Source organism: Pseudonaja textilis, chromosome 1, assembly GCF_049901715.1.
Source record: "Pseudonaja textilis isolate UNSWEBS1 chromosome 1, rPseTex1.2, whole genome shotgun sequence".
Classification (NCBI taxonomy): Eukaryota; Metazoa; Chordata; class Lepidosauria; order Squamata; family Elapidae; genus Pseudonaja; species Pseudonaja textilis.
The window spans coordinates 248,771,905-248,784,565 of record NC_141990.1 but is presented as its reverse complement, the minus strand read 5'-3'; the positions used below and the strand labels follow the sequence as shown (position 1 = coordinate 248,784,565).

The 12,661-nt window shown below is 32.7% G+C and overlaps 1 protein-coding gene across 2 annotated transcripts in view; it reads right to left on the bottom strand.

Annotated features, from left to right (window-relative positions):
* LGR4 (leucine rich repeat containing G protein-coupled receptor 4) overlaps window positions 1-12,661 on the bottom strand; it is a 71,951-nt gene that overhangs the window by 19,853 nt on the left and 39,437 nt on the right. For both annotated transcript variants that reach the window (XM_026706206.2, XM_026706212.2), the window contains exons 3-10: window positions 7,714-7,785; window positions 6,796-6,867; window positions 5,448-5,663; window positions 4,911-4,982; window positions 3,452-3,520; window positions 2,598-2,669; window positions 2,433-2,504; window positions 309-377 (exon numbers count right to left, since the gene is read on the bottom strand). In XM_026706206.2, coding sequence (XP_026561991.1) covers window positions 309-377; window positions 2,433-2,504; window positions 2,598-2,669; window positions 3,452-3,520; window positions 4,911-4,982; window positions 5,448-5,663; window positions 6,796-6,867; window positions 7,714-7,785 — 714 coding nt within the window. The remainder of the gene's footprint in view (window positions 1-308; window positions 378-2,432; window positions 2,505-2,597; window positions 2,670-3,451; window positions 3,521-4,910; window positions 4,983-5,447; window positions 5,664-6,795; window positions 6,868-7,713; window positions 7,786-12,661) is intronic.

Sequence of the window (12,661 nt, the reverse complement as noted above, 5' to 3'; positions counted from 1 at the left end):
AGCCAAGGTAAAAAAAGAGGGAATAAAATTAGCCAACTCAACAACAGAGTCATCTAAGCAATGGAGCCATCTAAGCATGTCTCCAATACCGTGGAAGCTCCAGGCCTGATAATATAATCAAGTCTTGAGGGTCTTCTGGGATATCAAAAGGGATGGAGCTGAACTGATTTTGAGGGGCAGAATGTTCTACAAAGTGGGCACAATGGCAGAAAGGGCACGTCTCATAAGACCCATAAAATGTAGGTCCATAGCTGATGGATTGCTTTTACTAGTTACTTCGTTTTTGAAGTTTGACAGTAAATACTTACAGACTCTCCAGACTGATCGTTCCTGTTAAATTAGGAAACCATTGCACCATGTTGGCTCCACGAATGACTCTGAAGAAAAACAAAAACAGTAATGTAATATATCACAGCTATACTGTTCAACAGAAAAATCAACCCTACAGGAACAGAAGGTTTCATTAACATTTTTGCTAGTATTTTATACTGAGGTGACTTTTTCTTTCTCGTTAACATTTACTATTGCAAAATTAAAGCCATGGGAGTTTGTTTGTACTGAGCTATAATGAACTATGATGAATGATGAAAATATGAAATATTTATGATCACCAGAATTTGGATTTCTGAGAATGCACTAATATCCTGCAGATGATACCATAGTCAGTTTTGAAACCAGCTCTATTGCGAAACTGAATGTATGATGTAATTATTAAACCATTCATTTTATTGTTAAGTACATCTTATTCTAAGTTTTATGAGTCTGTTACTAAAATTAAAAATACAGATTTATCAGCTATTCATACATTTATGGGATGGACAGCAACTTATAAAATAAATGTAGTAATTCTAAAAATGATCATTTTATTTTAAAGGTTCAAGTAACAGATCAAAGTAGTTCTGGAATTAAATGAAGATGCATTTAACTTGAGCAGTAATATAAAACTCACACTCAAAAGTAATCAAATTTCAACATAAGTAAGAATCACAAACATTTGCTTGATTAAACCTTGCAGTCTTCTGTTTCTGTTGGATGTAACCACTAAGATGAGCTTTAGCAAACATACCAAAATATATATAACCAATCAGCTTCTGTGCAATTTTGCCAGATTAAACACCTCCACCCAGCAAGGATAGAAGAGAAAAACAATAAAAACATTTCTCCCTACTTTTGTAATAAATAACAATGGTCAGTAATACTGCCATTGAAAAATTAATACATAATTATGGACTTCTGGTTTGGGTCTCTTCGGCGACAGACGGAAATCTGCGATCGTGTGTGGTTTCGATCTGTGCTCGCCGCTAGAGTGCCCTGATCCTTTGGATTTGGGGCTGAAGCCACCCCGTAGAGATGGTGAAGAGGCGGGAGATTGCTAGCTGAGTGGAGGGGAGCCGCATCTCTCCTCCTTGGCTGGTCTAAACTCCCTTCCCCGAAGGCGGTTGCAGTGGTGGTCAGAAATGGCCACCTCAAAGAAGAACCCGACTGGATAAGATTGTGCAGGAGGAAGACAAAGAGGAAAGCAGGACAGACTGGGCTAAACAACAGAGAACATCTAAGCAAGGCACCCTGAATCTAAAAGTACCTAGAAGGATACTTCTGAAAGAGGATCTTTAAGCGGCAAAGGAGAGAGAAAAGGAGGTTAAAAACCCCTTTTTTAACCTTTATATTGACAATTACAAATGGTGTGGAAAGAAATTTATATTAATCTATTTTGACACTAATAGGCAACCTTAAGCTGAAATCTAAGTGTCAAAAGGAGAATAAAGATTTTTTCTTGGTCATTTTAAAGCCCTAAAAAGGAGAAGAGTGGAGGCAAAAGGGTGCGACTTGGAATAATGAAAAAAATGGAGTGCCACCTGTAAAAATAAAGAGGATTAACAGTGAAACTTTGAAAAGACTCCCGAGGATACATTGTAACTGAAATCTTATTAAAAGATACAGTAACTCACAGAAAGGAAAAGTAAAGGAAAGAAACAAGAAGGAACTGTCTGGGATCATTTGGTGATTTAAAAAAAAAGTTTTGGGCATTGGTTTTTTCTTTCTTTTTCTGTTTTTACTTAAAGTCAATTGGGTGGTTGTTCAAAAGTGTTTAAAATGCCATCACTCCTGGAGGAATTGAAGATGAGTCTTAAAAAACAGAAAGAAGATGCAGAAAGGGGAGGAAGATCCTTTGGCTTCGTATTTGAATTTTTTGAAATGGAGATCCTGAACTATGAAAAGGAAAAGGAAAAGCTTCAAGAGCAAGAAGAAGGGCAGGACAAAGAAGAACCCATTTTCAATGATCAAATAATGCAAAGTGTGGTAATAAGGGGAAAAAGGGGGAAAGGAGTTAAAACTTTGATATCAAAGGGAACAGCCAAAAAGAAAAATAGTCTGAAAAAGAAGTATAACAGCAAGGAGATGCATTTTAAATTCACTGCAAGAATACTTACAAAGAATGTAAATCTGATAAGTTTTGAAAGGCTGAGTTCCCAACAAAGGATAAAGGGTTATCATACAGATGTCTGAAAGAGAGAAAAAAAGGGCAACCTTTATCATTAAAACATTTTTTTGATCCATTAAGCCCCAAAATTTATTTTTTTAAATTAAAAACTTACATTGTTCTTAAAAGCGGATTTCCTATAAATGCATTATCAGGGATCATGGAAATATAATTGCTGTGAAATCCCCTAAAAACAAATTGAAATTGTTGGATTAGTTGTTTACTATTTGGGGATCATATATAAAATCTTAGTAATTTTTTTCAAAATGTGTAAAAGGAAACAAACTAAAAACAAATTTTCTGTAAGAAGAAACAGCTGCTTCTCTACAATTTCAAAAGTTCTTTATATGCAAGTTCTGTGTACTGGAAAATAATCTTTCCCTAAGTTATTTCAATAATTACACCAGGAAATGCAAGTGTATCTTTCATGAAAAAATGCACAACAGATATTATAGTCTGGTAACTCAAGCTGAACCTGTCCAGAAATATCTTTAACCAAACTTCTCAGCAAACAGAATGAAACCAATTGGAAGCCAGTCTAGAACCACTAGAAACCAATGTAAAAATAATCTGAATTTTAAAAGCATACTGGAAGAATTTGGTAAGAAAGGCCTGAAAAGAGATATGGAGAAGACTTACCTCATACAACATATTGAAGATAACTATATTGTAAAAAAATTACATATTTCAAAACTAAATTTTAAAAGGTATAAGAAAATAAAATCTCTTTGAAAATGAAAATTATAATAGTCATGTTAATTCATTAAAAAAATAACCTATATTGCACTCAACTAGCAATACCAAATATGACAGACCCAAAAGCCAGATCATTTATTATTTTAAGTTGATCCTGTAATGTTTTCCCCATTTAAACTTAATTCATTTTAGTTTACCAAGACGAAAAATGTAACCTTCCTGAACCTAAATATTTTTTGTTGTAAAAAATAAAGACTATATAGTAATACTCACAACTCTTTAATGCTTGGAAGTGATTTAATTGCTTCTGGAAATTCCACCATGCTGTTATAGTTTAAATCCCTTGAAAGAACATAAACAATGGCATTATGTAGTATATTATGGGGGGGAAATGAACAATTAAAATTTAAAAATTATTTAAGAAATTATTCAATTTGTTTAAATCCTCTTGGTTTAAGCTTGCTATGTGTCTACTATGCTATAAATGCATGAATACACATACACTTGATGCACATTTGTTTCAAATACTTTATTCTCCCTTAGGATAGTGTTAATTTTTCACTTATTCTGGGTGTCCAACTTAGCTCATTAATTTTAACAGATTTTAGAATCTGAATACTGAATCATTAGAATTATCTCCTTCCAATCTGTCCTTGATTATTGAAGTGCTTGCCTTACCCCCTTGCAACAACTCAGGGCTGTCTTAATGCATGGGCCTAATGGGTATTTGCCCATGGGCCCCATGAGCATAGGGGCCCCATACTAATCTGTGTATGTTAACCCTTCAATGCACCTTGTATCATATAAGTACAGCAACATATTTATTACATTTTACTGCATTTTTATTAATACTAACATGCCAATATATTTTAAATTTTATCGACCATTTACATTTTTATTCCTGTGAGTAGTTGTTGTAAGGGCCCCATAATGATGTTAAGATGGGCCTGATTCAACTATCAAATTACAAGTTCTTCTTGGTAGGAGCCAAATATCTTCTTGCTACAGGGTAATGTCAGTTCCCCTTTCTCAATCTCCCCCTATTCTGAAATCTGGGGTTATTCTTGGGAATGTTATTTCTTTTCACCTTACAACAATGTGACTGACTATAATGATTCCTTTAAGATAGTTCCTATCTATAATTTCTTTCTCTCTCTGATCTTCTTCAGTAATGCTAAATAATTGTAGGTTGATATCAGCTTACCAGACCTTTCTAATATATATCTATTTTTTGTAACTTATACTCATGCTTGGGTCTCAGTCACTAGATCAAATGTGTTGCATAATCACAGCATTTTGATATCTCAACTTTCCATAGTTGCATACTTATACCCCCTAAAAATAACAATTCATTCCCCTTCTTTATCTTTTTGTATTGTACATCTTTTTTGTAATGTAGCTGGAAAACTAGGAGGGAAATAAAAGCTAAAACCAGCCCAGTTACCAAAACTGAAGAGATACACTGAAGGAACTGTTCCCTATTCCTGCAACAAAATAACTTGAGAAAGAAAATCAAACCAAGTTATGACCAGTTCTGTTTCACAATAAAGCATTAAGTATATTTATAAATGTATGTAAATCTAGCTAACCACGGCAAAATTATGTTTAATTATAACCCTGTTCATGTTTAAACCAAATTGTTTAAATTCCTAATGTCCATATTTCAAGACATTAAGTCTTTTGTAATGCATGTTGTTCTGTTACAGAACCTCAAAGCCAGGAGGATACTCACAAAGTTTCTAGGTTGTTTAATCCATAAAAACAGTGTTGTCCCAATGTTTTTATTTTATTGTTATGGAGATGCCTGAAAAAAAAAAAGGAGGGGGGGTGTAGAATCCATTACTTCATGAATCATTTCTTGCCAGCTTCCCCAAATTAAAATTTATAGCAAAAAATGCATCATATTATTAACATATAAAATCCCTTTGGTTATCAAGCAAAGTAATAGAAAAACAAACAAATTATATATTTTGAAATTTACTCTGCATTTATTTTTTGTTTTTAAGAATAAAGTTTCCAGGTGTGAAAAAAGCAATCCTCCGATTCTGAATCTATGGAGGAATCCAGAAATGATTTTTAAAATGGATTTTCACAGAGTTAACTTTATGATTCCCCTCAAGTCACAAGTAGGACAGGAAAGAGAATGTAAATCTTGCCTTCCAGAAGCATCTTGGAATGGATTTTTCCTTTATAAAAACGTAATGAAGTTCTAAATCCATTTTTCCCTTAAATTAAGTATTCACTGAGATTACAGAATACAAATACTTACAGGACCACAAGGCTTGATAGATTTCTGAATCCAAAGTCAGGGATGTGGATTATTTTATTGAGAGCCAAAGTTAAAGCTTGCAGTGAGGGAAGATTGCTGAGTGGGATAACAGGAACTTCAGTCAAACTATTATCATCCAGCCACAAGTGACGTAGTTGAACTAGACCCTCAAAACTGTCTTCTGGGACAACTGTAATATGGTTAGCATCTAAACGTCTGAAGGAAAAGAATAGGAGCATTAAACAAACATGAGAAGCAAACTATTTTTTTTAAATGTAAATGATTAGAAAGCAGTAACTATTTGAAACTGTGAGAATGCAGCCCACAAACTCAGTCAGAGATCATGCAATCCAATACAGTCTATAGAGGGAAGGCACTAAGCTATACACTCTGTATAGTACAATTTATCTATCAGAAGAACACAAAACTTAACAATTTACAAAAACAAATAATTGTTCAGTTACTCATGGATTCAGTGAATACTCCTTTTAAGTACATACAAGGACACCTTTATTAATAATTCACCTCCTGCACAAGCAAAAACTGACCTGATCTAATACAACTCTTCTCTCAGCTAGCAGGAATTCCTGGATGTTTATTATTGTAATCACGGTTAAAATATCCTTAAAGAGCTGGATTGGCTACTTATGAACAATTCACCCTAATTCAAGATGACAGCATTGATCTATAGATCTAAACAGTTTAATAGTCAGGCTCTGCAGTATCTGTCAGCCCCTGAATTGCTGATAAGGCCTGCTTGTGCCTCCATCTTAGGAAGTCATCCACAGTGTGACAATTCTTGTTTTCCTGGAATTCTCAGTGATGACAACCCAATTACAGAACTCCTTCAGAAAATAATGCTATCAAATTTGATATAATTTAAATCACTTTTTTTTACTCTTAGCAGCTACAAATAATACCTCAGAACCAAAATGTTTCTATGCTGCATTTATCCATTTTTCAACAAACCTAAATATTTGTGAATGTTCTAGGCACTCCAGTGCCTGGAGTGTCCATAATTGAGCTGTGTATATTGTTAGGCTTTTATATTACACTTGATAAATTCCTTTAGATATTTCTATTTATTTTATACACCATTAAATGAATGAATCAATTAATTAAAAAAAGAATCTATAATAAAGTATCTGGAGTTTCCATAATTGAGCTGTGTATACCATTAGGCTTTTCTATTACATTTATTTAAGCTTTAATTTAAAAAGTGTTGCATTTGCAATGGTTAAAGAGTGCTGTATGAACTATCCTGTTAATTTTGGTTTCCAAAATACAAAATAATTCATGAAATATAAAATATGAACCCAACTAACACGAGTTCAGGCATACTACTTACAAGGATTGTAATCCACTGAGTCCTCTGATGGCCTCTTTAGGAATAGTTTTCAATTGATTGTTCTGCAAAGTGCTAGAAAAAAAGAGAAAGAGCTACACGTTGATGTCTATTATTTAGCACAATTTGTTCCTGCTGTGTGTTTTACATATGTCACCTCCCTCATTTTGGAATTCTGAATTAAATGTAGTTGTCTAATATAATATGATGCTATATAGTAATCTACTATAATAATAGTACACAGTATAACTGTCATATAATATAACTGAGTAATATAACTGTGTCTCTTAAGAAAATCTTACTCTCCTTGTTATATCTGTTTTTCTTTTAATATAATAAAAAAGAAATAAAAACCAATAAAAGAAAACACTTTTAAGAATAGAGGCAATCCTTCAGGGACTAGTTGTATTTTCTTTATCTCAAAACATTTTATCTAGTATCATAACGAGGTACAAGTGGGACATTTGCTCACTTGGATAAAATACTGGCTAACTTGTAGATACATTTTGCAAGAAATTCTTGCAAGAAACATTTCTGTAAACTGGAAATCACCTATACTATTAGTTGAATTTCAGCTCTCTATTAGACACAATTTGACGTAGCATGACAGAAGAAATAACTCCTGGCAGCTTTTCCCAGCTATTTTGTCTCAGCTGAAACCATGGCATTCTGTGCATCAACTCTCTCTCGCTCTCTCTCTCAAAAAAAAAAAAGAGAGAGAAAGAGGTACAAATACGTATTGTTTTTTTCTCAGCAACTAAAAGGTTGATGTTACATCTGAATTATGAGAAAAATAAAACTTTTTTCTTGGCTCTATACTGCATTAGAAACTAGAGCAAAAACATATTGTTCTGTTCATTCTATCAGTGAACATGCTGACTGGACAAGAAAGAAGAATCATACTGAAATTTGATTACTTACAGAACTTTGAGTTCCTTCAACCCAGACAAGGCTTTTGGATGAATAAAAGCAAGGTCATTGCCAGCCAGTCGTCTGGAAAAGATTGCAATAATAAAATATACATAGTATTTCTATTTGTCTGATAGATAAATTATAACTGTAAGTATACAAATAATTTTTTACACACATTCCAGAAACTCTCTCCCAATGATTTTATATTCCATTGTCATCAATATCATATTTCCTTATTCAAAGCAAAACTCAATGAATATTAATTGTGCAAGATAGTCTCTTACATTTAAACTTAGTTTTATATTTACTATTTACAACACTTTATTTTAATCAAAATTCTTACACTCCCCCCTGCTCTCCATAAATGGACAAGACCAATTGTCTCCATAGTCTAATATTGTTTTTTTTTCTACTGGTTATGAGATGCTCAGAAATTAGGTACAGTGTGAGATTTTTAAGGGAATCATATTCGATGTCTGCACTGATGTTAAGGATCCCAGCCATTATAAGCACGATTCTTAATGACAGTAAAATTTGTGTAGTGTAATGCTAAGTAAAGCCATCTAAGTTAGTAACCACCACTACATTTTACAGCAATTAATTTTATATAGTTTAACCTTGTGTTGTGCATAGATGATGTTCATCTTTTTGCTTGCTGAGAATCTGTCATTTGATTTAACAGGATGTCTGGATTCTAGAATTACAAGGGGGTGGTATGTAATTCTTGTTTCTTCTACAAGGTATTATTTTATAACTGTCTATCACTGACTTACACTTTTTCTTCAGACAGGATCTAATAAATAAATGCATTTATTAGATCAATAATATGAAATAGTTTAAGCAATTTAATCCATAGTTTGTCAGCTCATTTTTCAAATGAATTGTACAGCTTGTGTGCTATATTCAAAGTGGGTCTGATTCTTTACATCTCAAAAACCTGGCATTTTAAAAGACGTGTTTTTATATGTCTTTTCTATATCTACTGCAGGTGATATGCTATAGGAACACAGTTATATTAACATATGGTTAGCAATTACTTTTTTATTGTAAAGTGTGTGTGTGTGCGTGTGTGTGTGTGTGTGCATGCACACGCATGTGTGTGTCTGCATTATAGAACACTTTAAATTGAGATAAAGTTAAAATATTTTTCTGGACAATGCTAGTTGATTTCTCTTTTCTTTCTCATAATAATTCCATCCTGCTTTGATTTAACTTTCAGTTCTTTATCCTTTAGTTATTTCAATGCTTCTTTCAAGCAAATTTAATAGCTAAAGTTGCATGATGCTAAATCTCAATCTGAAGAGGGTTTTCCCTGCCCCATCTCCAATTTAATGTTAAATAATATGGGGAATAAAAATTCCCCATATTAAAATTCCACAATCACAGTCCAAAGGCATAGGGAAGAACAGAATCATAATTCATTACCATTACTAAGGGAAATACAAGCACTGTAGCACACCATATAAACATGAATGATGTAATTTTCATTTCAGACAAGGAATCCCTGCTAATTTACACTCTTTGTTTCACTTAACCCTCTGTTAAGTCCAGTCTCTGTTCCAGTGAGCATGATGTTTCCTTTCTATAACATGGATGTAAGGACTCTTCTCTATAAGCACCTGGGAATTGTGCAGCTGTACAAATATCTTGCTTGAAGTACAAGGAAAGGTTGCAAAATATTTTATTCAGCAAAATATTTTATTTATTGATAAAAAATTTCCTATATCTGCCCCCCAAAGAATTTCATGCAAAAATAGACAATAAAGTGATAAACTAATCTTTTAAAAAAGGTGGGGGGAGCTTAGGTGTTATAAAATTGAAACTTATTTATTTACAGATTACTTTGCAACGCACTACCAATTGATATCTTGAAACAAATAATTGATTCTAATGGTTGTTCCAAATTATGGGAAATTTCTATCTTCCAGTGTGTAAATTAAAAAAATTAATTGGCAACCTGCTTAAAAATGTATCATTGTGAATAGGTGAACACACACACCTATAACACAATACAGATTTTTTAAAAATGAGTTTAGAGAAACAGAGGTTGCTATGTTTTAGATCTGAAAACCATATTTACTGAAGATATCATGACTTCTTTATTAAAACATTCATCTGGAGAAATGCAACATCTCATAGAATAATGTTACTTGCTTTGAGAGATAGATCAAAGCAGAAATTTGTGACTGCTTGATCAAAAATAATTACAATATACTTTTATTTCTGTCTCTGATCAACACAGCATGTGGAGATAATAGAATCAGCAACTACACCATAAAAAGCCCCAAGAACTTGTAAGTAGTCACTATAATGTTAAAAGATAAAAAACTGAAAAAACTGCTATAAAACTAAAAACTGAGTTGCTATACGGCTACATAAAATTAAATTAAAATTCAAAAGATGTTACATGGTGACACCTACAAAAGTAAAATAAAACCAGAGTTAAAAATTAAGCTGCAGCCGCAAGGCCATGAAACTGGAGATTAGTGACAGCAGTATAAGTTCTAAAATTTATATTTGCTTAGCCTATCCAGATGTGGGTTTTTGAAAAAGGAGAAGTTTGAGAAGAAGTTTGTACAATCCAATACTCTGTACCAAGAATCTGAAAGTGTTGGTTCCAAAGTAGACACAAAGCATTGCATTGAAAGTGCTACAACAGATTTTGGAATGCTCACTTGGCTGCTTCTGCTTCACTTTCCCCAGATGTCTGCACACACATACGTGTATGAAAACAACTCTTCCTTCAAAACTGCCAGCAAAGCTGTCCATACTCACAAATGCATACACAGTATGGGATAGGCTTTGAAATTTCCAAAGAATGCAGTTACTTTAACAATCCAAGAAAGAGCTTTTCATTGCAAAATATTTCTTTTAAATACTCAGCACAGCTATAAAACATCAGATTAGATCCAGCTTCTTATCATGAATTTCCTTGTTTCATTCCCAGAAAAGCTTTTATATGTAATCACAGTCATTTCTCTCCTCTCCCCCTCCCACTTTACAGGAACACATCCTTAAGTATATTCACTTCTTTGGGTGTCTTTTCGTTTGTATATACCTAAGTATGATTTTTGTCTTTCTTTCTATTGTTACTAAAATTGATGCCATCTTGAACTTGAATAATCACTACTATTGCAACAATTTGTGCACTTTTGAAATGATAAATAAATTCTGGGATTTTAAGTCATCTAATGCTAATATAGTTAGGGGATAATTAGAGGAGTAGCTATAACTGCTTTAATTTATTTAAAAATAATTTTGTGGAATACATTCAGATATTTGTACAGAACTGTAGATATTTTACAGGGAAAGCAAGACAGCTGTCAAACTTTCCAGGAATTCTAATCCCCATCTAATATCCAGGGCAGCAACATGCTAATTACAGCTGCTTTACAGTTTGTAAAGGAATCTTGGCAGGTGCACATGTAACATAAGTGCTCAGAATAGTAAAATGGTCTTAAAATAGTTGTATCAAGCTTTCAAGAATGATTTTCACAGCTCTAATGGTCATGTTGACATTACATAGAGTACACATATAATTAAAGAAAATGGCAATTGATAGTCTTCTGTAATGCCTTTTTATAAATTATTTTCAGAAGAGTAATTGCCACAAAAGAAAGAATTTCCATTATATTCATTAGCATGCTACAGATTATTAAATACTAATATTATTATGTAAATTGTATAGACACACTTGGCCTGAACAGTGTATAAACTATAACTCTTTCATTTGATTAGACTTATAATAATTAATGGTCAACATGAAGTAAACAACTTCCTCATGATGGAAGGAAGGAGAAAACAAACCAATATAAATGTGACAGAAGAAAATCTACTATAAATATTAGTCAACTTGCATATCTGAATATAAGATAATTTCTAAACTAATGTAAAAAAAGAGAATGTGGACCATGCCTGTTATAATAGAAGGGATTCAATAGGCCTATATTATAAGGGACCTTCATCCAGTTGGTTGGACATAATTTTAACAATATTTGCAATATTCAGTAGAATTTGTTCTTGAGTTCTGGTTCTCATATTTTTATTAAGTTTACAACAGCAAATATTACAGACAGTACAAGAGTTCTGAATGTCTATCTTAAAGTACAGAGAAATGGTCCCAAATGACTATGCTGCTCTCACCTATAAAGTTCTCAACTACTAAGATAAAGTTCCCAAGTAAGTAGTAAAGGATGTTTCAGCTTTGTGAACTAGTGTACATCAAAGGTCAGCAAAATATTTTCTAGAAATAGACAATTTGGATGGCTTTCCTTGAGGCTTTTGTCTTTGGGTGGAGCCTTTTAATAGAAGAGACAATTTAGGCTGAATAGCTAGGTGAGGCTTTTTTCAGTTTCTATGCTTCTGGGAATTTTAGAACTTTTCCTCTTAATTTCTGTGATTTAAAAACATTGTCCATTATGTATCTTGCTTTCCTTCAACAAAAAGAGATCTGGAAACGTGCAATTCCCGTCACAAACATCTAAGTCCAATGTAATGAGAAAACTATATATTGATCCTATTCATACCACTATATAGCCAGTTTGCCAGCAATTATTCTACTAAAAGAAATGGTGTGTGTGTGTATTGTATGTGCGTATCTGTCTATCTATATTTTCTCCATGATTTTTGAATTGGCCAATATGAACTTTAAAAGAAACATCTATTAAATTATTTCAAAATTTTAGAAAGTTGCACTAGAAATTTAAAATTATTGAAGTTTACAACAAATTATGTTCACAGCCCCAGGATAAAGTGATCTGGCTAATCTTAACAATTTATTTTTAAGTTTTTTTTAAAGAATGAGACAAAATTTCATCATGTCCATCTAGTAACATCAGTGAACATCTGTAAATCTTTGAAGCAAAATTGGTGCTTAACTACAGGAAAGTTCCCAGCTTATCACATTTAATAAGTAGCAATAAGTTATTAGTAGTTAGAACAGGACATTTTTGTAAAA